The 24,248-nt window shown below is 41.0% G+C and overlaps 1 protein-coding gene across 6 annotated transcripts in view; it reads left to right on the top strand.

Moving 5' to 3' along the window:
• The window catches only part of SDK2 (sidekick cell adhesion molecule 2), a 543,580-nt gene that overhangs the window by 453,659 nt on the left and 65,673 nt on the right, over positions 1 to 24,248 (top strand). For 5 of the 6 annotated variants that reach the window (XM_070740240.1, XM_070740242.1, XM_070740239.1 and 2 more), the window contains 12 exons: positions 2,218 to 2,412; positions 4,697 to 4,813; positions 7,041 to 7,208; positions 9,363 to 9,465; positions 10,668 to 10,844; positions 13,202 to 13,338; positions 14,031 to 14,178; positions 15,807 to 15,947; positions 16,132 to 16,313; positions 16,648 to 16,763; positions 21,994 to 22,189; positions 22,522 to 22,620. In XM_070740240.1, coding sequence (XP_070596341.1) covers positions 2,218 to 2,412; positions 4,697 to 4,813; positions 7,041 to 7,208; positions 9,363 to 9,465; positions 10,668 to 10,844; positions 13,202 to 13,338; positions 14,031 to 14,178; positions 15,807 to 15,947; positions 16,132 to 16,313; positions 16,648 to 16,763; positions 21,994 to 22,189; positions 22,522 to 22,620 — 1,779 coding nt within the window. Of the gene's footprint in view, positions 1 to 2,217; positions 2,413 to 3,310; positions 3,394 to 4,696; positions 4,814 to 7,040; positions 7,209 to 9,362; positions 9,466 to 10,667; positions 10,845 to 13,201; positions 13,339 to 14,030; positions 14,179 to 15,806; positions 15,948 to 16,131; positions 16,314 to 16,647; positions 16,764 to 21,993; positions 22,190 to 22,521; positions 22,621 to 24,248 lie in introns of those variants that run through there. The other variant, XM_070740245.1, reaches the window with a different exon arrangement.

Below are 24,248 nucleotides of genomic sequence, written 5' to 3' on the forward strand. Positions count from 1 at the left end.
TTCTTCCTCCCATTTCTGTGGACATCACTTTTCATGTTCCAGAGTTTGGATTTAAAAATGACTGAGATTTTTTGGGGGGTGGGATCGTTTCCTGTATATAGGTGGCAAGAGTATACATTTTTTCCCTCTGATAATGTAAATTCAAAACCAGAGGGTTTAATGTGGATTCCCTAACTTGGGTGCAACTGTGCAATTTCATTGTTGCTGTGTGACAACACAAGGTGGTATACTTTAAAAAAAAGATAATAACGCAAAACAACAACAACAATCAACTTTCAATATAAAATGCCATTTTCATCTTTTCTTAGATGGCTGAAAAAAATATTATCACTGAAGGAGTTTTTAAGTGCATGGAGAATTCCATAAGAGGCCCTCAGTTTTCCCTTTCCACATCTTAGATGGCAAGTGTAAAAAGTTCTCTGTGCATAGACATTTCTGGGAAGGAATCTTTAAGTGATCTTTAAAACAGGGTGGCAACTATTTCATCGGCTTTTCTGTGTTTGAGGACAGACTATGACATTAGACCTCCTCTTAAAACACAATGAAAGTTTTGATTGTATTGCTGAAATGTTTAAACAAGACCCTGTTTCCTGTTTGAGATTATGAAATCAGATTTGAAGCAAATCTCAATTCTTTGCAGAAAGTTTGATCAGGGTCTTAGAGGAGGAAGGGATAAAACAAGCTTGTCTAATTTCACTTTTAACTTCATTCTGTTTGATCAAAGAGCCTCGGTGGCACAGAGGTTAGAGTGCAGTATTGCAAGCTATTTCTGCTGATCGCTGGCTGCCAGCAGTCTAGCCAGCAAGGTTGACTCAGCCTTCCATCCTTCCCAGGTCAGTAAAATGAGGACCCAAATTGTTGGAGGCAATGTGCTTACTCTCTGTAAATCACCTAAAGAAGGCTGTAAAGCACTGTGAAGCGGTATCTAAGTCTAAAATGCTAAATGCTAACGAGTGCCACGGTGGTGGGGCAAGTGTCTTCTTGAAGTCCACCTCAACTCCGAAGGATTCTGAAGAATTCAAAGATACATTTTACTATCTCCCAACTGTGACTCTTAGTTTAAGAAATACAGTGGTACCTCAAGATACGAACCCCTCGTCTTACGAACAACTCGTGATACGAACCCGGGGTTCAGAAAAATTTTGCCTCTTCTTACGAACTTTTTTCGAGTTATGAACTGGCGTTCGGAGACTGCTGGGAAGCCGCGCGGCTGTTTTAAAAGGTGACAGCCGGGCGGCAGGGCTTCCCAGAAGCCTCCCGAACGCCGAACGCCGGTTCGTAACTCGAACAAAGTTCGTAAGAAGAGGCAAAATTTTTCTGAACCCCAGGTTCGGTTCGGGAGGTTGCTGGGAAGCCCCCCAGCCTGGCTGTCACCTTTTAAAACAGCTATGCCGCTTCCCAGCTGTCTCCCAAAGCCGAATGCGGAAGTTCGGCTTTGGCGTTCGGCTTCAGGAGACAGCTGGGAAGCGGCGCGGCTGTTTTAAAAGGTCGCAGCCGGCCTGGGGGGCTTCCCAGCAACCCCCCGAACCCGGGTTCGGGGTTCGGGGGGTGTTGGAAAGCCCCCCAGGCCAGCTGCGACCTTTTAAAACAGCCGCGCCGCTTCCCAGCTGTCTCCCGAAGCCGAACACGGAAGTTCGGCTTTGGCGTTTGGCTTCAGGAGACAGCTGGGAAGCGGCGCGGCTGTTTTAAAAGGTCGCAGCCGGCCTGGGGGGCTTCCCAGCATCCCCCCGAACCCCGGGTTCGGGGGGGTGCTGGGAAGCCTCCCAGGCCGGCTGTCACCTTTTAAAACAGCCGCGCGGCTTCCCAGCAGTCGCCGAAAGCCGTTTTTTTGCGGGGGTTTTTTGGTTGCACGGATTAATTGACTTTACATTGTTTCCTATGGGAAACAATGTTTCGTCTTACGAACCTTTCATCATACGAACCTCCTCCTTGCACCAATTAAGTTCGTATCATGAGGTATTACTGTACAGGTTTTCAGAAGGAAAACTACATGGATCTGTTAAATAAATAAAGATGAGAAGGAGGAGAAGCATACATCCATCAGAATCCAGCCATATGAAAGCAATTAACAAACAAAGCCATATGTGTTTAGGAGTTAAGTATCATTGTTCCAGGACTGCCTAATGGATCTCTATGTGGCCTTTCTGTCTGCCTGTCGACCTTAATTTTAAAATAATTCATCTTCAAAATTCCCTTTCTTTCCCACTGATATTGCAGGTGTGCCTCCACCCAGCATGTTCTGGTACAAGGATGCAGTTCTGCTTGGAATGGAGAAGCTCGCCCGCTTCAAGCTGCTTGCTAATGGGAGCTTGCAGATCAGTGGCCTGATGCCAGATGACACAGGCATGTTCCAATGTTTTGCCCGCAATGCTGCCGGCGAGGTGCAATCTTCCACATACCTGGCTGTCACTAGTAAGTGTCAGCAAGTTCATTTCCCTAACCTGGCTTTGCTGGTTGTCACCTATTATCTGCAGTAGCTACCACTAGCAGTGTTGTGTCCTGTCGGCTACCAGTGGAGATAGCTGCAGAGTCAGACGAGGAGAAGGTGCAAGAAGAGCCTGGGCCAGCTTTGGAGACTTGGAGATGGAGGCAGAGCTGTGGCCTTTCTTGTCCTCTCCAGGTAGACAGGCTGCTGCCTTCGGGGCCTGAGGGGGAGGAACACATGGGGCCCATCCCAGATATACGTATGTGCAGAGAGGAAAAGAGAAGAGAGAAAAGGAACAGAATAAGCCAGCTCTCAGGTAGAGGCAGATACAAAGAATAGCCAGCCCCTCCCTGGCTGGGAAATAAATAGTAGGAGTTTGGGAGTGGTTGTTGCAAACAACTGTTCATTTTTAGTATACAGCAAGCAATTCGGATTTCTTGGCTAAGCCCAGGTTTGTTGTGACTAATTATGTTTGAATTTTTTTTGTTTATCCATGTTACTGCCCTATTACAAAAGGGCTTTGTTTTACTCACAACTAAATGTCTTTGCCCCACTTGTGAATGTTATGTCAGAAGAAGTAGTGCTTGGTGGGGAAATCTGAGTGATTAGTAGTCAACAGGGGTAAAATTCTGAGTAGTTTGAGTAGTTCCGAGAACCAGCAAGTATTAACTGTGGCTGGCCCCAGAGTGGGGAGGGAATGGGGATTGTTAGGACTCTTTGTCCATAACTGTTGGGTTGGCAATATATTGACTGCAGATCTTGCAGACTGCCACAAGAGGGAGGTAGAGTTTGTAGCTTATTTGTCTGAGTCACCCTCTCTGTTTCTCTTTGACTACTCACTGTAAAGGGCTACTCACTGTTAGGTTAGACCTTCAATTCTCTGCATGCTCTGTATTGTAGTTATATATTAAAGCTAAAATGTGTTTAGGCTTGATATCTTTGTTTTCTGATTATGACAAAGACAACTGGTAAGAAAGACTATGTACTTGGTAATATTTGGATTGTTATTCTGACTGATTATGTGTATACGTTTAGACTGTTTATCCGAATATGTTATTTCTCTAAACTTTAATTCGAGTTAGTGTATCTGTGTGTGGCTGAGTAGTTATTCACAACTGGTCTCAATATAAACGTTTCTGTGTATGCACAAGCTTGGTAAACAAAAGGATTTCTCTGCTCATACATTAACAGGGTTTTTGCAGTATCCATGCCCACCAAGTCACGCCCACAGAACCAGTAGGGAATTTTTTTTTTAATTTCACCCCTGGTAGTCAGGCACACGTATGCATACCACAGTTCCCTTTAAGCTGAGCAGTGAGCAATCGCTCACTTAAAAATCATCATCAACTCAGAGTTTTCCAAACCTGCCCAGAAGCCGAGAGGGAAAGAGTGAGAGGGAAGGAAAGAGAGAGGAAGAGAGGAAGAGAGAGAAACAGATAGAAAAAAGAAAGGAAGGAAAAGAGAAAGAAAAAGAATGGGAGTAAGGAAGAGAGAAAGAAAAGAATGGGAGTAAGGAAGAGAGAAAGAAAAGTTTGAAACTAGCTCAACTATTTAAGTGGCATTTTGATATTGATAGAGTTGCCCTATTATGAGCTCACTGTTATAGACACACAGTACAGTATTTTGTTTTGAAATTCTCTGAGGCAAAACAGGGTGGGTTTTTTTTATTTGTTTGTTTGTTTGTTTGCTTATTTATTTATTATTTCTGTGCCGCCCAGTCCCAAAGGGACTGCCGCTCAGACACTATACTTTTCCGCCCCCCCCCCAAAAAAAAAAAATAGAGGGAACACTGATGCATACCCAGCTCAATAGTGTTGATGTATTCATAGAATAACAAAATTGGAAAGCACCTTGGAGGTCTTGTAGTCCTGCACAAGCAGAAGACCCAGGAGATTAGAGCCAAGAAAGGAAATAAAATATAGCAAGGGAACATTATTTTGATAGAGCAGGGTTCATCTTCAAGGAAGAGCAAGATGTCTTTGGAGAGCAGAATGGGAATTTTGTAAATAGCAGGTTCTCCCTCTGTTTCACTGAGAGATGACTTTTCACAACGTAAAGCATAGCACGGTATCCATTATTAAACCTGAGCCAAAAAGGACCCGTGACCTTACAGTGGGTAAGGTCTTTCACATTATTTTATTTCTGTTCAATTATGGTAGACTTTGTGGGTGAGGTGTCAGCGAAATAAAATTCAATGTCATGTTGCATTAAGATTTCTGGTCGTTCATATCTCTTCCTATAAGCATTCTTCTCATCTCTCCCTCATTACAGGCATTGCGCCCAACATAACCAGAGGTCCCTTGGACAGCACAGTGATTGATGGAATGGCTGTGGTTCTCAGCTGCGAGACGTCTGGAGCTCCCAGACCAGCTATCACCTGGCAGAAAGGTAATGGTGAATTGGGAAACTATTCACGCTTTGGAAAAGCAGCAATCGGGCACGCAAGAAACTAGCATGGCAGAGTTCTGTGTTATGCAAGCAGAAGGACTGAAGCATCAAATTTTGGAACTTGGTTTCTTTTGGCACTGTAGAAAGTTTCCTTTTTCTCATTCCCTCTGAACTCCTTCGCACACCTTGAAGTCTGAACGATTTTTATATTTTATTTATTAGATGTGTTTATGCTGCCTTTATTACTTTATAACAGGGGCGGATCCGCATCCCACCGTGCAATTTCAACTCCCCACGTGCTCAGGACCACATTACAAGCCCAAACACAGCTGAGAAGCTTCTCAGCTGTGCTTTGGATGAAGAATAAAGGTTGGCATTTAAGACAAGGGTGACTGGGAGGGCTTCTTCTGACATGGAGATGCCAGAAAAAAATCCCAAAAAATTGCATCATCAGTGGGTTCCTACCACTGCAGCGCTCTGCACTGCATTGGTAAGAATCCACCACTGCTTTATAAGTACCTCAAGGTGGCAAACATACCTAATAAATCTTCCTCTTCCTATTTTCCCCACAATAATAATCACGTGAGATGAATTGGTTTGAGAGAGAGTGTGTGTGACTGGACCAAATTCACCCACCCAGCTTTCATGCCTAAGGCAGGACAAGAATCCACAATTTTCTGGTTTCTAGGCCAGCAGCCTCATGTATACCAAAGAGGATCTCTTTCTTTGACAGATGTGAAGGACACAAATGAACATCTGTCAAATTGTGATGGGAAAGCCCACTTGTTGAACTAGGCTGGTGTGGATTTGGTTTTTCTTAAGAACTTCATCACCTCCCTGAACCCAAAAACACCTCTTATTTTTTTTAAAGTTACTGATTTCCCTTTAGTATGATCCTTACAGGGGTCATGCAGGGTTCCTTTGATCAGCTACACTTAGGGAATTATATCTCCTGTATCTACAACCAAATATTTAATCCTACCTGAAGCATATTGCTTTAGATCAGAGGCGTGTGTTTCAGAAACATTAGCACTACAATAAGATGCCTCTGGGATAAGAAGAAAAAGAATCAGAATTGAGAGTGAGGGAGATTACATTTGAAATCATAGGAAGAACTAGAGCTAAACCATTAACAGATTAGCCATCTATGACCCCTATTCCCATTTCCTGCCTGCCGATGGGGTGGGATTAAGTGGGTAAGAAAGATTTCATCAGAGAGTCTTTGAGGTATAGAAATGATCAGTGAGTAGTTTGAAACACATAAAGAGCAGGCAACCCAGATGTTTATGAATTATGATAGTTCCAACCCACTTGACCAAATGTATAATAGGTGTGGGAATTATACTCTAAAATACCTGAAGAGCATCATTGTCCTTTCCAGCTCTGTACTTTCAGGCAACTCAAACTTTTATTATCTTTATTATACCACCTTCAGTTACACAGGAAACACGGATGCTCCTTTGCTTTATTCTGCAAATTTAAATTCCAAGTGATGTCACCAGCCAAGCCCATATTTTATGATATACAGTGTTCCCTCGATTTTCGTGGGTTCAAACTTCGTGAATAACCTACCCCACGGTTTTTCAAAAAATATTAATTAAAAAATACTTCGTGGATTTTTTTCTATACCACGGTTTTTCCTGCCCAATGACATCATACCTCATCGCCAAACTAATAATTTTTGCAAATAAATACAAGAATAATAATTATTGTTAATAAATCATTATGTTTATAAATATTAGGATCGCTAAGTGTCTTATTCAATGGTGAGTACCAGTAATAATGGTGAGTAAATGGTTGTTAAGGGAATGGGAAATGGTAATTTAGGGGTTTAAATTGTTAAGGGAAGGCTTGTGATACTGTTCATAGCCAAAAATGGTGTATTTACTTCTGCATCTCTACTTCGTGGAAATTCGACTTTCGCGGGTGGTCTCAGAACACTTCCTCCGCAAAAATCAAGGGAACACTGTATTCTAAAGACAACATTTCCTCTTTGGGACCCATTGAATTCATAAATCCTAGGCAGCTTGAAGCTCATCTACACAGTGGGAGAAGAAACCTTTGACAAATCTGTCAGTTGTTTTCTCTGCGCCTGACTGGGCTACTAGGTTAAGACATCTCTGGGGTAGAGCTGAGGTCAAAATTTATGATTTGACAAAAATCACTTAGGCAGCCTCAATGAGGGTCACCACTGACCATGCAGTGAAGTCTCCCTTTTCTCCTACAGGTGAACGGATCCTGGCCAGTGGCTCAGTACAGCTTCCTCGTTTTACATTGCTGGAGTCAGGCAGCCTCCTCATCAGCCCTTCACGGATCTCAGATGCTGGCAGCTATACTTGCCTGGCTACTAACTCACGGGGAGTCGATGAAGCCTCTGCAGATCTTATTGTCTGGGGTAAAATTCTCCCCGTTGCCCTCTTATTAGCTCCCCATTTCTTTCTCTTGGGAACACTCCCCATGCCTGTAATTTGTTTTGTTTTTAATCTCCCAGAATTCTCAAGTCTATACTTTCCCTGATTTTATGTCAAGCCACCTAATAATGCCAGACTTATTTCCCAATTAATGTTATAGGAAACGAAGGGAAATTGAAAGGGGTAATCCTCCCATTTAGGTCGAGTGCGTTTTAGTGCACTTTAAAGTTAAAAATCCCTTCCATAAGACGACAAAAATGGAGGAGAGCGACCAAAAGCCCTACTTTCGCTGATAATGTTGACTAACAGAATAATAATCACTGCTTTGCTCATCGTGGTTTTCTGTATCTGGGGATGGAGGATGGGAGAGAGCCAGTATCCTGATAGAGCAGAATTTCCCACATTTGCCTTTACTTGTTCAGTAAGCAATTGGCCCAGGAATAATCCCTGATGCAGAGATGTCATGTGTGGTTTGCCTCTCTGGCCAGTTTCTTAATGGCATATTGGTGCATTCCTATAAATGCAGCACGTTGTAAGGAATCAAACAACAAGTTTGATCCCACAATGTCGTGTTATGGGAACTATCAGCGCAATTTTCCTGTTAATCTGTAATGCAACAAAGCAACGGCGTGCCACCATCTTAAGTTCAGTGGCCCATGTGGGTTGCGAGTGTCTAATTGTTTTTGAGAGCATATCCATCACCTTTCAAAACCAGTTTTAACTCTTGTCTAATAAAGCAATTGCCATTAGATCTGCCACATTTCTAGTTGAGGTGGATTGGTTCCCCCTGCTGGGCATAAATGGAATAGTAAGCTCTGAGAATCTTGTTTATTTTGTTTACCTGTTCAATGATTCTCACCCTACCTATATGAAATATGAATATAGTCTTGCTCGTATGGTGAATTGCCCTATAAAGCCCACCCTGTATTAACCTTCCCACATTCCCTTTTGCAGATTGGAATAGTTAATCTTACATATGGCAGGTATTTTGAGTTATAATTGGCAAGGAATTGTGCAGGGCTATAATGCAAAATAGCTGGGACATTTGTTTATTCCTCCCCTCAGTGTATACTATAGGCAAGTACAAAGCTCACATTCAACGAAAAAGCCTCTTTTGTGATAACACTTAAGTTATGGGGGTTTCAGCCTGGCTGCATTAAATGGCATGAATGATTAAGTGAGCTGCTTTATCGGGCAATTGACGTCCCCTGTTTGTGCTGATAGCACACTGTTACCAAGCAGTCAGATAGGAAGTGGCCATTTTCATTCTCCTTCCAGTTGCCATTAAGGAGGCTGGAAGGCTGTCATTTCCTAACATGTTTCCACCTGGAAACTCCACCTCCAGAAACTCCATCATGTGCTCAAAGACTTGGTGACAAAAAGAAAAATAACTCCAGGACAGAATGCCAAGAGAAGCGCTTTTCTTCCAAGGCTTTTTTAGTAGCTGGACAGAAAGGGATAATTCCCCCATCTGTAATCTAAATATCTGTGACTGAAGGAGATACTTAACACCCTCTGGTCTCCCTTCCACTTTAGGTGTTTGCACAACAGAGATAAAACTCATTTGATCCAGTTTTTTATTATTATTATTTTAATTTATTTTTCACATTTCTGTACCGCCCATCTCCCTCCGGTGTATTGTGTAAACAGGGTCACCGACGTGTATGTAGTAAGAAATATGGATGGATGGATTGATGGGTGGGTGGGTGGTGCTTGGTTGGAACCAAGGATCCAGTCTAATTGTAGCAAGAGGGGTGTTTTCTCTTGTTCTTTCGATTTAAATGTAGAGCTTCAGTTGTGTTAGTAGTTCCACCACAGCTTGATGCTATATGTCAAGGAGACTGGGGAGAGGAGTAGCTGCAGCTAAAATTTGAATTAATGCCCCATCATTTTAGGCATTCAAAAATAATCAAGCATTGCTTTTGTTTGTTTGCTTATTTGCTTGCTTAATCATTGGTATTATGGTGTAACAGATCTGGTTTTGGGGACCTCCTGCTTCTAGCCTTATAAAAAGGAAGCCTTTATTACCAGAACTTAAAATTACAAGTGTTGAGTCCTGATTTGATATAGGAACTATGTCCGTTCACCTATCTGTGTTCAAACTACTTTCATGTGTCTTCTGTCTCTTTGTCTGGTAGCCCGGACTCGAATCACCAACCCACCTCAGGATCAAAGTGTCATCAAAGGCACTAAGGCTTCAATGACCTGTGGAGTAACACATGACCCCAATGTGCTAGTTCGGTAGGTGACCATTTGTCATATGTGTTAAGGATGAAGGGCAAGCAAGGAAAGAAATGAGAACCAAGTAAAAAAAAGCCTGTCCATTTTTAAAATATTAGTTGAGGGTTCTAAAAAGTTGAACACCCTTGCAATTTAAATTTGCAAACTTCTTTGTAAGAAAAAGAAATATTCAGATATTCAGCTTAAAAGTAAGGCTAAAATTCTGTATATACTCTCGATGACTTCCTGAGGAAGATATAAACTCCTGAGAAGGGTTTTGCTTGTGTTTCCCTTGCTAGGAAGGAATGGTTTATTGACCTCAGCTTGTCTGGCCATTGCACCTTTCTTCATACAAATTAGCCCCTTTGAAAGGAGACACTCTCTAGCCATCTCTGCGATCTTGCAACCGTCAGGACTCCATTTATCTACAATGCTTTTCTAAGATTGATGTTGGAGTCTTGCAGTATGACAAAGCAAGGAATCTTCTAGCCACATCTTTATATGCTGTACGGACATCTACTGAGAAACCTAATGCAGAATACATACATGCAAATTCCTAGACCTATATTGCCACCTGGTGCTTAGCTTAGTTTTGAAGCTGAGACAAATTGTTCTGTTGCACTAGTGAGTGAAAGAAGAACACCATATGATGCCTGTTTAGAAAGATCTCCTTTCCTTCTCTATAGAGACTTGGCTCCTAAGTCTACCTAATTTCACATGTCATATTAAGTCAAAATGTGTTTTTGTTTCAGCTTCATATGTTCATATGGTTATAGTTTAGAGCAAAATGTAAGCTCAACCAGTTGCCATTTATTCTGCAAGTTAGGTTTAAACAAATATGTAAACCCATTTGTGAATAATATCCTACATTGCAAGAATGTATACTAAGAGATAACTTACTGCATAAATATTCAGGGTGGGGGGGATTTGTGTCACATACTAGTAAACTGGTACTAGTTTACATACTAGTATTTGATGAGCAATTCACCACCTGCAGAAGGAGCTGGAGAACTTTAGAAAATAGTTTACACAAAAACTAAGATTAGAGGATTAGATTATTAGATCATTGCAATCAGATTTAAGAGATGATCTACTTCTACTTCTTTGCAACCTGTCTTAGATATCAAGAATCCATCAAAGCTTCCAATAGCAATCTGGATGAACTAGGGATAGTTGGTAGGGGAGCAACCTTTTATCACCATGGTCATTTTTTTTTTCTTTAGGTACCTATGGGAGAAGGATGGCACAATTGTGAACACAGAGAACATGCCACGCATGCGTCTGGATACCACTGGCACTTTGCACATTGCCCAGACCTGGTCAGGGGACATTGGCACCTATACATGTCATGTGATATCTGCTGGAGGCAATGACTCTCACAGTGCCCACCTACGAGTCCGGTAAGGCTACCCTTCTTCAGTATAGGTATAGAATCTGAAATTCCAGGACTGGATATCTTTCCCAAAAAATCTGTGATGTAGCCACCAGAGACCCAGCCCCAGCAAAGTAACCTAACTGTGGCATGATTGAGGGAGAGAACCATTATATACAACATTGAGAGGGGTCATATTAGATGTATTCTAACTAATTGTAAATGTAAACAAAAAGGATACTTTTTGGAATGTGGGCTAAGCATGCTGCTCAAAAGCCAAGTGCAGCTATCAGATTATGAAAGTGTTGCACTCCTATCAGGGATGAGTTCTACTTACCTTCCCTGCCAGTTTGCATCATGACAGAAGTGCATGTTTTGTGTACATGTGCTCAATTCGCTCATGCACGTCCCTTCCCAGAAATGACCATCTGTGCATGTGCAGAAGCTTTTGCACATGCGCAGAGGGGTTTTTTGGCAATGCGCCTCGACCAGAGGACCAGTTTGGGAGCGTGGACTGCTTGCCATTGCTGCCGGTTTGGCAAGTGGCAGGAAATTTCTGCTACAGGTTCTATAGAACTTGTCCAAACCGGAAGCAACCTACCTCTGACTCCTGTCCGAGAAATGAGAAGCCAACATGTTCTGATACATGGATGTGAGAAAAGGAAAAATAATGACACAGGAGCCAGGTGAACAGGAACAGATATTTACTAGCTTGTTGATCAAGGAGGGCCAACCCAGGTAGAGAATCAAACCTGAAGAAAGCAGCTAGCATTTTTATACAGCCGGTTTTTATAACAAATAACAATACATGCTTGACTCCCAGTATTCTGAACAGTCCCACAAGTCATGACGTAACGTTAGCAATGATATATGTTCTTAATGTGTTTTTTTCCTCTTACTTAGGGACTTTCTACAAACAGAAATCCCCTAGCCCCACTTTTATATCTTGCTTTTCACACAATGAGCTTAAAATTATTGTGTTTGCACATAATACTGCTTTGCACGCATGGTTATATAATTGTACATAGAATAGCTAATCTGAATATAAAATATAACTTGATTACGTGATACAATATGGCTGCACTCTGGTTCCTTTCATTACACAAAATAAACCATCTTTACATTTTTCTCTCAATGGATAAACCAGAAACTAGCTAAAGTGTGAATGAGGCTGTTAGAAGAGATGATCAAAACTATTTTTGAGACTTTATGTATGGTATGTTTGGGTTGTATGACTGCTTTTAATAGGGGCCTTTTAAAACTGTTTTTAACATTGGATTTGTATATGATGTTTTATTGTTGTGAGCCTCTCCAAGTCCTTTGAGAGGGGCAGCATACAAATCTAATTAATAATAATAATAATAATAATAATAATAATAATAATAATATTCCAGTGCTATACATTTCTACACTGCTCACAAAAATAAAGGGAACACTTAAAGAACACAATATAACTCCAAGTAAATCGAACTTCTGTGAAATCAAACTGTCCACTTAGGAAGCAACACTGATTGACAATCAATTTCACTTGCTGTTGTGCACATTCAACTTTGTACAGAATGAAGTATTCAATGGAAATGTTTCATTCATTCAGATCTAGGATGTGTTATTTGAGTGTTCCCTTTATTTTTCTGAGCAGTATATTTCACATTGTATCTTGCAAAAATACTATAGTCAAGTAGCATGCTCTTCTGGCCTCTTGAAATTCTGCAACTCCTAGTTACACTCAACTTTCTCTCACCATGAACTGATATGCAGTCAGAGGTTTTCAACAGTGTTAGTTCAGCAGTATAAGAGTAATTATAATGTGGTGTGGTCACTGTTGACATTTGAATGCATACTGGTGTCAGTGTTCCAAGTAGCATTAGGCTAACTGGTATGTAACACTACCACATGTGTGTTCCTTACCGAATCGTAATCTATTTTATTCATTGTGTAATCATACTCTTCATTATTCATATGCACGTCTGCAGCATTACAGCATACTGCATTGAAGCAACTTTCACACTACAAACCTGAATATCAATAGCATTTGATTCGTTGAATAAGCATAAGCCGCTCCTATATGAAAAACTTTATAGTTGCTCCACAGAAATGAACAGTACTATTGACTGGAAAGACCAAGTGTCTCTAAATGTCTCTAGGACACTTTGTGTATTTCTCCAAAAACCTCTTACCCACTGAATTAGTGCTGTGATTGAAGAAGGCATTTGCTCCATTATAAACACCAGCGGTGATAGCCATTCTAACTTTTTAATGCATGGTGCCTTGGAAGTCTCTTTCTACACAGCTTTTCCTTCCTAATGAATGTCTCTCTACTTTCATAGCTCTCTCTTCTTCCCTTCTATGAGCTTCTAAATGAGGTTCCTTTATTATCTTCATCAGGCAGCTCCCACATGCTCCTGAAAACCCCATTGCCAGGCTAAGTGCTGTAGAGAAACGTGCCATCAACCTGACATGGACCAAGCCCTTTGACGGAAACAGCCCATTGCTGCGTTACATCCTCGAGGTCTCCGAAAACAGTAAGGCATTGCACCATCTTCCTATCATACAGTTGTCATATACAACTTGCCTATGTTCTTATAGTTGTGATCCCTTCTCAAAAGTGATAAGGAAAATCCTGGGTAGGACTATGACAAAATGGATGTTTTGGAAGTTTTAATTTTCTGGAGGACCTCTTGTAGGCTATAAAAGCTGTTTTTTGCAATTTGTAGCTTCTTCTTTTAAGTGTTACATGTTCTCAAGAATTTGCCATAGTTTAAAAATACTGCTTATGGCCATTGAAGCTTCTAACACATTCATTACAAGGGCCACCTTGTGTTGGATGGAGTGATTACCTTTATCCCGTGCAAAATCCTGAGATAGTTTTTCTTCCCTGATCAACATGCACAGCTTCTTCACATAGCAATGATCTTTAGGATGGAGTCAGGAGCAGAACCAGATCCTGGCTTTTAAAGAATGGGATACTGGAGGCTTTATGGGAGAATGGGATTTAAGGAGGCTTGGAATTTTCTCTGCAAGTACTGGATCATTCTGGACAAAATTTGGTCCATGGGACCATTACATTAAAAAAAAAATCTGTAGAGGGATTAGATAACAACCTTTTTTTTCCTTTTAAAGATGGACAGCATGCACTGGGTTATCATAATTCTTCCTAAATAACTTTTCCACAGGATTATGCCTTACATCTCTCTCTTTCTCTCTCTCTTTCCAGATGCTCCCTGGACAGTTCTTATGGCCAGTGTAGATCCTGAAGTTCATTCAGTGCTGGTGAGAGGATTAGTTCCTGCCCGCTCATACCAGTTCCGCCTTTGTGCTGTTAATGATGTGGGCAAAGGCCAATTCAGCAAAGACACTGAGAGGTGAGGTGCCCATATCTGACATGGGCAGCTGCAGATATAATCACTTGCAAGGCTAAAAAAGCTGATAGGATTTATAAAATGAAAATGTTTTGCTGTATCTCTCTACTGGGATCCGTTTTGTAGTAGAGAAGAAACCAAATATTTGTGGGTGAGCATTGTCCTGGCTCACGTTCTTGTTGTATAGAGATACTTGAGATTGCACCAGGGATCCTGTCATTAATTAGCATTAGCATTTAAACTTATATACCGCTTCACAGTGCTTTACAGCTCTCTCTAAGAGAGTCAGCATATTTCCCTCAACAATCCGGGTCCTCATTTTACTAACCTTGGGAGGATGGAAGGCTGAGTCAACCTTGAATCTACTGAGATTCTATCTGCCAAACGCCTGGCAGCCAGTAATCAGCAGAAGTAGCTTGCAGTACTGCACTCTAACCACTGCGCCATCTAGGCTCTTTTTTTTAATGTTTAAAGGTGATGCAGAAAGGGGAGCATGGTCACAGCAAGACCTGGATTATTACCAACAATACTGTGTGTCCAGTAATGGGCAGGCAAAATTTTTACTGCCACAGTGTGGGTGTGGCTTATTTTTTGGGTATGGCTTAATGGTTATGTGACTGCATAGAAGTGGCTTGCCGGCCATGTGACCAGGTTCAAGTGAACTGTTAAGTCCTCGACTTACAACCTTACCAGTGTCGCTCACTGGGGTGACAATTTGCTTTGTGTTTCCTGCCCTCTCCTTCATGGGTCGCCCCCCTGCCTCAGGCTGGGTAGCTAAGCAAACGGGTGCTGCCAGAAGCATAAATGCTGCCAGTGCCACTTCCACCCACACCTTCTGCTTGCACCTCAGGTGGGAGGTGGCCATGTGAGGCTGGAGGGGAGCTGGGCAGGAGAGAGGAAAGCTCATCCGAGGCCAGGAAGGAGGAAAGAGGAAAAAAGCAAGGAGCACAGATGCAGCAGCAGCAGGGGGGGAAAGGAGAGCTGAACCGAGACCTGTAATCCAGGAAGTGACAGCCACCAATCAGCTGGAGCTGTGTATGCATCTTCATTTCCACCAGTGGAACTGCATTCCACCCCATCCTGCCTGCTGCCCATCCCTGTGTATGTCCCAATTTGTATAATGTAGACACAGAGCTTAGCAAAGCCAGATAACTGCTGTCTTTATACTGTTAATAAGATGGTCCCCAACCTTGAGGTTTGGGAGCTGGGCTGGGGAGAGAAAGAAACTGGGCTACCTGGGCAGCATGTTGGTGCACGCCTGTGCGCATATTCCTTGCACGAGCGGTGGGTTGACACCCATGCAACTCCTTGCACAAGCAGCAGGCTGGCGCATGAGTACCCACTGGCTCACTGCTTGTGGAGGTTGAGTTCACACAGCCCAATGCCGAATAGGCTACAGCCTAGTAATGGCCTGAGGGCTGTGGGCCCCTGGGTTAACAAATATTTATGCGAGCAAATGGCTGCAATATTTTAATGCAGCTCATGCATACACAGGACAGTATTTAGGGCATGTCATGATATGGCTGAGATTGAGATTGGCTGAGGTTTCATTAAGAGTTAAGGTGTGAGCGTTAAGTCGAACACCGAGTCAGCTTTGAAACCTGCCTCCTATGTTTTGTCTCCGTCCATAGGTTGTTGCTTCCTGAGGAACCCCCCACAGCACCCCCACAAAATGTCATTGCCAGTGGCCGCACAAACCAATCTATCATGATCCAATGGCAGCCACCACCCGAAAACCACCAGAATGGCATTCTCAAGGGATACATCATTAGGTAGATATTGGTATTAACCTATGGGTGGCTGGGTCATCGGGACAAATAAATCTTTGGAAGCCTTTTAAATCTTTTTTTTGAGGAGGTGCAAAATTGGGAAAACAGTGGCTGCCCATTGAGCTTAACTGTTCCTACAGATGATCTTATTGATTCAGACCTGATCCTATTGCTGTTCTTTTTCCAGATTTTGCCTGGCTGGTCTGCCAGTTGGCTACCAGTTCAGGAACATTAGCAATGCTGACGTCAACAATCTGCTGCTTGAGGACCTAATCATTTGGACTAATTATGAAATTGAAGTGGCTGCCTACAACAGTGCCGGATTGGGTGTCTACAGTGCCAAAGTCACAGAATGGACTCTCCAGGGTGGTAAGTTATGATGCAAAGTCATTCTGGGGTGAGAGGAAGCCCTAGTTTTGTTGGTGAGAGGATTCATTCCTGTCCATTCATAGCAGTTCCGTTTTCTTCCATTGTAGCTCCCAAAGCCATGAAACATTGAAAAGCAGTTGTAAAAGGTTTTAAAAGGCAGGAACATACCATGCTGAAGATTCATAGGCAATAGACAACTCCCTTTAAATCTCAGTCAGATTTTGCTCTTATAGACTCGATTCCAAGTGTATAGTTGATGAACATAAAATGGAAGGTTGGGATGCACTTTACAGATGTTGCTGAGATGCTTTCTTCCAATTTCTCTTTTTCACAGTTCCCACGGTGTCTCCAGGTAATGTCCAGGCTGAGGCCACCAATTCTACCACCATTCGTTTCACCTGGAACCCTCCTAGCCCCCAGTTTGTCAATGGCATCAACCAGGGCTACAAGGTAAGAGACACTTTGAGAAGAGGGAGAAATCCATTTACCTCTAAGACATTTAGAGCTATGGTCAACAACTGTGACAAGTCTCACTTCCTCTCTGGACATGCGGTGATGGGACTCTGTGTAGAAATTTTGGAAATTGCAAACCCAACACATCTAGAACACAAGCTTGGGGAAGGCTAGTTGTAACCCCAAAATTCTACTGGCTCCTTATGGGATTGGGCAGATGTTGAAAAATTCGGAATGAGTATTTGTGTGGCCGTAAAGCTATAGTTTTGAGACGATTAACTGAATAGTTATGTTTTTTCCAGGAAGTGAAATAGAATTAAAACAGTCCAGTCCAGACATCTGCATCAGAGTTCCCATTTTGCCTCTTTCCCCCAAATGCTAACAGAATCTACAGTCATCATTCTTTCATTACCTGAAAGCTATATAACCTATTGTCTTCCATCAAAAAGAGCCAAGTACCCCTGCTGTTTTCTGCTTGTACTTCTTGATGGGAGTCTATTTAATAGAGTTTCATAGCTTTCAGGTTTCTTTTCATTAACTGTTTTAGCAGCAATAATCATGGCACAGGGCTGTTCCAGGGTCAACTAATGATCTTTGTTTTATCTGTACGTTTCATCTAATAGGATCTCTCTATCCTACTAGTCACAATGTAATTTACAAATGGTACAGAATCTGACCCGCCTTCTTCTTGAACTGTAATGTTTGAGCCACAGTAGTGGGTTCCTACCGGTACAGATGAGGATGCTGGACCGGTAGTAAAACTGGAACTGTGTGTGCAGCTTTGGGTTTGGGGCATGCGTCCCAGCAAGATTTTGCTTCTGTGCATGCGCAGGAAGCAAAATTTTGTGAATGGACATGCACGAGAGAGAGATTTCTGCAATTTGTTGCTTCTGTGCATGCATGGAAGCAAAAGAAAATCGCTGAAATCTCACACACATTCACAGCTCCTCGCGAGATTTTGCTTTCTGTGCATGCGCAGAAGCAAAATCTCACTGGGACGCATGTGTGCAAGCACCCTAGAGAGCCAAAACTTTGTGTGTAGTGCACCAGTAGTGCCGGTAGCAGCAACCCCCACCCGATGAACCATAACAATAAGCAGATCCAACTTTCCCCCACCCTCCAAGCAACTACTAAAGAGTAAAGACTAACAAAATATGCCTTTGCTCCTGGGTTGTTGCTGTTTTTTCTATCATCCCAGAGCTAGCTATAAAAGATCAATTTAATTATATGATTCCTCCTTAGCAGTGTTAAATGGGAATCTCCTATAAGAACTATGTGTCTCCGTGGCTGTTCCTTACTGAATGTACTGTATTATAGGAAGCTAGTGCACCCATGTGCTCCAAAATGAAATGGCAGCTTGGTTTTCAAAATGAAAGGGATTTTTTTTGTCACTGCTTTTCTTGAGGAAGCTTCTTGTCTAAGGTAATAGAGAGAATAGCCAGTAGAGAGAATACAATTAATGATACTTAAACTCTCACAGCATACGAATCTGAAGAATCCTCTTAGTTTACAGTTATTTGATCATCAGCTCTTTTAAAGTAAGACCTTTCTTAGTTCTCCTTTAATTAAAAAATCTGTCTTCATGGCTCCAAGCTTATCTGTTAAAATATATTTACAAAAAGATAATACTTGTATGGAAGACTTGACTTGTGTGCTTAATTCTGAATTGTAATTAATTCAGATTTGCATTAATTAAATTGAATTTAAATAATTAAAACTTGCTTCTTAATCTACTCCAGAGGAGTTTGAAAATTTAATTGCTGCCAAATGAGATAACCAACGTTAAGAAGGATACTTAACATACTTATTAAATGCCACTTAGTATTTTTGATTAGTATTTTGGAGGCCTAATTACTATCTAATTAACTTGCTATAGGCCATCTTGCACTCTGCCAATTAAGCACCCAAACATTCTTGCATGTAATGCCATCACAAAGTAGTTGATTATGCATTGTTATCAACATCAGTTAATCGGACTTATTTTGGAAGTATAAAAACACATATTTTTAAAAACTAAACTAAATTTTTTATAATTGATATTTAAGCAACTTTCAATAAAAATTATCTTTCTGAGCCTGTCTTCCCAACAATTCACCAGCTTTTTTAAAAAAAAGCTGGCTTTGGTAGGTGTTGTAAACAGCCGTCAAAGGAATAAGATGCTTGTGTTTACCAGACCTTCGTTCATTTGAAAAGTATCTTCTTTTGTGCCTATTTTATGGACAAACTAACTTTTTATTTACTTTTAAGAAAAGTCATTTTCCCCCAAGTTGCATATCCAAGAACAGAACCCACTGGTTTCTTTTATCATTTGTGTTGCTCTTCCAAACAATAAAATAAAGATTGATTACTGGTAATTCTAATAAGCAATTATCTGAAATTCAGTTATTTCTGGAGTGTGGACCTAGCAGTTCTAAGACTTTTCATTCCACAAAACAGAGACAGAGCTCCAATATTAAAAAGGGAAGTTATGCTCCATTCTCCACTGAACTCCCACAAGCTTTCAATGTCAGTGCCTTTTCATATCAGTAAAACTAGAAAGGACCAAGAAAAGTTGTAGGAAGAGAGTAAATATAGGTAAGCTATAGTTTCCCAAGTTCTCTAGGTCTTGAACATACCTCATAGAATTGCATTTTCTCCCCTTCCTCAGAGTTCGTATAATATTTCCCTCCAACGATAAGGAACCAAAGAGTCATAGAAATTCCACTTTCACTCTGCCAAATTTACATCAGCGGGGATTCAGATTCTTCAGCAATTTATGCTTCTTTGGGGGATATTATATTACCCATTTCCCTAAAGCAAATTGTACAGTAGTCAGGTTGCGTTTAAAAAGCTAAATTTAAAGTTCATGGTTTGATATAATTACTGTCCAACTTCTAATAAACGATTCTGAATAAATGCACTATAACTGCTTAATTCCTGGGTGATACTGTTTATTCAATGTTTATTTTTATTTTATTTTTTTCATTGCTGCTTTAAGCTAGAAATGAAACTGCCTTTGGAATCCCTTTTTGGATTTCAGCCCTTTTTCTTCTCTTTGGCCATGATGGTGACTCGATATTCTCTCCAAACCATATTTTACATGACCTTTGATTAGTAAATACCTTTTCCTCTTTACCCTTTCTGCCCTGATTAAAAACCGAACAGCATAATAGACACTACTTTTTCCTGTTACTTGGTTAGAAGTGGCAGAACTCTTGACAATTTCATCCAATTAAATGTGTGTGTATGTGTATTTGCCTAATTCACTATCCCTTCAGCACATTTATTTCCCTGCCACAGAGCAAGAATTGGCAGCCTTTAATCCCAATGAATTTCTTCCCACATGACTTTGAAGAGACTTAGAGGAAATAAAAAAGATCACAGAAACAGAAAGATATAGAAGAGGATTGTTAAAATCCCATGAGGATCTCAAGCAACATTTTGACTAATAGTGCAGTAGGGATTCAGGCTAGAATCATTAAATTATGTAAATCTAGATCCTAGCAAAGTTTAACAGATGGACATGTAGGTCAGCTGCCACATCTCACCTAGCTTGGAAAGCCAATATCAGTAATGTCAAGAATGAAATGGTAAACCGGGATTTTACTTCAAGAGCCTTATATCCATCTGGCTGTTATCCAAAGATTTAAACACTTGTACATAGGAGAAATGTTCCAGATATGTATATTAACTTCTAACTAGAGCAAAATGAAATCCTAGATTATAACTTGTGATCAAAGATCACATTTTTCTCCAGTTTTTTTTAAAAAATATTATTATTATTATTATTATTATTATTATTATTATCATTATTATTATTCATTCTCTTGAAAGTATAGGGGTTTGGTCAAGATCTAGTGATATTAATGGAGGGATCGAGCTGGAATATTCAGTCACTGCTCTTGATGATCTGTTATGATCATTTGGGAAACTTTCCATAAAAGTGTCGTGATAAGCATACTATATAGAACTAATATTTTATTTGCTGCTGTTGCTACCAAGTAAAAAATTAGCAGTTGAAAGCTTGTAGCCTAATGTTGGTGGCTTCTTGGTCAGATCCAATTTGAACTGAGCTAGCTGTTTTGTCAACTCTTTCTCATGGTGGCTGCTTACCTCCAATAACTGCTTCCTGTTGGGGCCCTAGGGAGCCCGGGTGGGGAGGCAAGTAGTGGCTGGTAGGGAAGGGGTGAGTAAAGGCTGGCGAGGCTCCCCTTGATGTGAGTAACATCGAGTTGGACACACCCACCCAGTCACCTGACCACCCAGCCACATCCACTCAACCAATCATTAAGCAGAATTATGAATTTAGTGGTCCCCGAGGTTAGAAAGGTTGGAGTCACATGCTCTACAGGATCTGACTCTGTAAACATAAACATATAACATTGTCATCTCTATGGATATTTGACTCCTGTACATTTCCCACAGATTAAATTTGCTGATTTAGGATTGAATTATCACACACTTATTCCAGTGTAATTCTATTTTCCTCAATCTTTTAAAATTGTGCCATCCTTGACATCAGAATGCCCTGCTACTCCTATAGTGTTCTTCTTACCATACTTTTTTTTAAAAAGTGGATAAATTGTTCTCACATGAAAACTCAGTGTGTGTGTGTGCATGCACGCATGTCCTTGTGTACCTATGTTATTGCTCTTGAGGAAGCACAGATGTTATGGCAGGTGCAACACAGGAGATGGATGGACAAAAGTTCGCATTTGGGAGGAGAAAATTTAGCCTCGGTATTTCCTAATTTTTTTTTCCTTTTCCATTTGTTTCAGTTCCTTAGTATTACATTCCTTCCATTTTCTGCATTTGTTTCATTTTTCTTACTTGTGTACAATTTGCTATGTTACTTTCTTACAAAATATCCTTAAAAACAGAGCACGCACATTTCTTTCTTCTTTTTTTTCCTTATTGTTTTACAAAACAGTAATATGGGAAGATGATGCATTATTCTTCTCTGGATTAATAATAGCACTCGCACTCTCACACTTATACATGTACCTGAGAACAGAGGTGTCCATTTCTGCTGCAACTATTGGGGTATCAGCAGGAGGCTCCCCCTACCCACTTGGGACGCATGCACGAACCACTAGCAATGGGATTTGGAACCCACTACTGAGTAGCATTCCTAAATAAACTTTCTTCCTGATTTAATTTTTTTCACTTGCGGGTTTAATTATTTACTTCTTGCATTTGTGCAACGTATTTATCTGATAAAAACATGATTATTTTCATTTTCTCTCAGCTGATTGCCTGGGAACCAATACAAGAAGAAGATATGACTGTGGTGACAGTACGGCCTAACTTCCAAGACAACATCCATGTTGGTTATATCTCAGGCCTCAAGAAATTCACGGAATACTTTACCTCAGTCCTGTGTTTCACTACTCCAGGCGATGGACCCCGCAGCCCGCCACAGCTGGTGCGCACCCATGAGGACGGTACGGCCTTTCCCTTTGGAGCTGGGCAAGGCCCAGCTTTTGGATTCCTATATGTGCATTAACTATGGGCCCACACTTTCCTTACACACACCAGGCAGCCTGTATTAAACAACCTCTTCCATTGTAGAAATCATGTTATTGCCTCAGTTGAAAGGTCTAGCTTTTCATTGGTGAAACTGCCATATTTCTCTGAAGGCCCTGGTGCTTATTTTTCATCCATTCCCAAAGAGGTTTAATGTATTCCTCTGGAAAGTCGGGAACAATAGCTTATCTTTTTGAAGAATGGTTGTTCTGTTGTAATTTTCTGGCTGATGGATTCTTTGTTTGACTAGTTCCGGGTCCAGTGGGACATCTCAGCTTCAATGAGATCTTAGACACATCTTTGAAGGTTAGCTGGCAAGAGCCCTTGGAAAAGAATGGCATTTTAACAGGTAAGAAGACAAATTTCCAGATAAAGAGGGCTTATCCTTGAGGCTTCATTCATTCATTCATTTTTATGATTGGATGTATATGCTGTAGTGGGCTCCTACGGGAACGGTCAGGAACGCAGTTCCGATAGCAAAATTTGGAGCTCCACCCCAGAGCACCCAATTTGCACTGAAAGATGTTGAAACAAAATGCATAAGCCACGCCCACAGTGTGGTAGTAAAACTTTTGGTAGCCCATCACTGTGTATATGCTACCCATCTCACTGACCTGAGTAACTCTGGTCGGCTTACAATAGAATAAAAGCATAGGTATAAAACATTAAAAGCATTAAATTAAGATTAACAAATATTAAATAAAAGATTAAAACCAAGAACACAGATGGTACAGGAGTGAACTTTTGTCTCCATCAATCAATCACCTCTAGCATAACACATCCCTATTATTATGTTTCGGTAAACTTCTGCAGAGGTTATTAGTATACTGCTCAAAAAAATAAAGGGAACACTCAAATAACACACCCTAGATCTGAATGAATGAAATATTCTCATTGAATACTTTGTTCTGTACAAAGTTGAATGTGCACAACAGCACATGTGAAATCGATGGTAAATCAGTGTTGCTTCCTAAGTGGACAGTTTGATTTCATAGAACTTTGATTTACTTGGAGTTATATTGTGTTGTTTAAGTATTCCCTTTATTTTTTTGAGCAGTGTATATCTTGAGGATATGTTACCATCAGCAAAAGATAATGAACTACTTAAAAGGGTTACCGCTGGAAACTAAAATTCAGTGCCGGGGCCCTCCACTTATAGCTTTTATGTCAGTTCAGAATCTGCATTCTATCTGTCCCCAAAATTTTGTGGTCTTCTGTAGCACACCTGTACCTAAACGGGACCTTACTCAGATGTACAAGGAATTTTGTAAGAATAATTCTGGAGCATTAATACCTAGGTTTTTGGGGAGGTGATTGCCCATTGCCATAAGCATTCACTTTGTTCACTCTTCTCCCTGCCCAACTCAAGAAAAGGCACCAGTCTTTATTGAAAATGCTGAAGTCAAAGCACGATGCTGCCTTGCCTACATTTCATTTAGGTTAAACAGAACAAATTTCCACTTTGTTTTCTCTCCCCATGCAAAGAAACATGGAGATACAAGGACAAGAGACAGGGCATTTGCTAGATCAGGGATGTCAAACTGAAGGCCTGTGGCCTGGATCTGGCCCATGGGATGCTTAGATCTGGTCCATGCCACCCCCAAGCTCTGTTTTTGCTGCCAGAGAGCTAGCAAGTCCTGCCGTAACCCACCACAGGTGGCCCTGACATTGGTGTCATTGAGCTGGCCATGCCCATTCTGGTTCACCAACCCCTAAGGTCAAATACAACCCTGATGCAGCTCCCAATGAAATTGAGTTTGATACCCCTGTGCTAGATTCTGATATCTGTGGTATCCTGTCCATGTTTAGGATGGCAATGATGAGGACACATAAGGTATTATAAAAATATTGCTGAGGATCTAAGGATAAAATTAGTGGCTGTAGTTAAATTTTCATCATAAATATTTTGGGAACCAGACTTTTTATATCTACTTCTTGGGAAATCATGCAGCCTCTCTCTCTCTGCTTGTAATAATT

This window comes from Erythrolamprus reginae, chromosome 2, assembly GCF_031021105.1.
Source record: "Erythrolamprus reginae isolate rEryReg1 chromosome 2, rEryReg1.hap1, whole genome shotgun sequence".
In the NCBI taxonomy this organism is placed as follows: domain Eukaryota; kingdom Metazoa; phylum Chordata; class Lepidosauria; order Squamata; family Dipsadidae; genus Erythrolamprus; species Erythrolamprus reginae.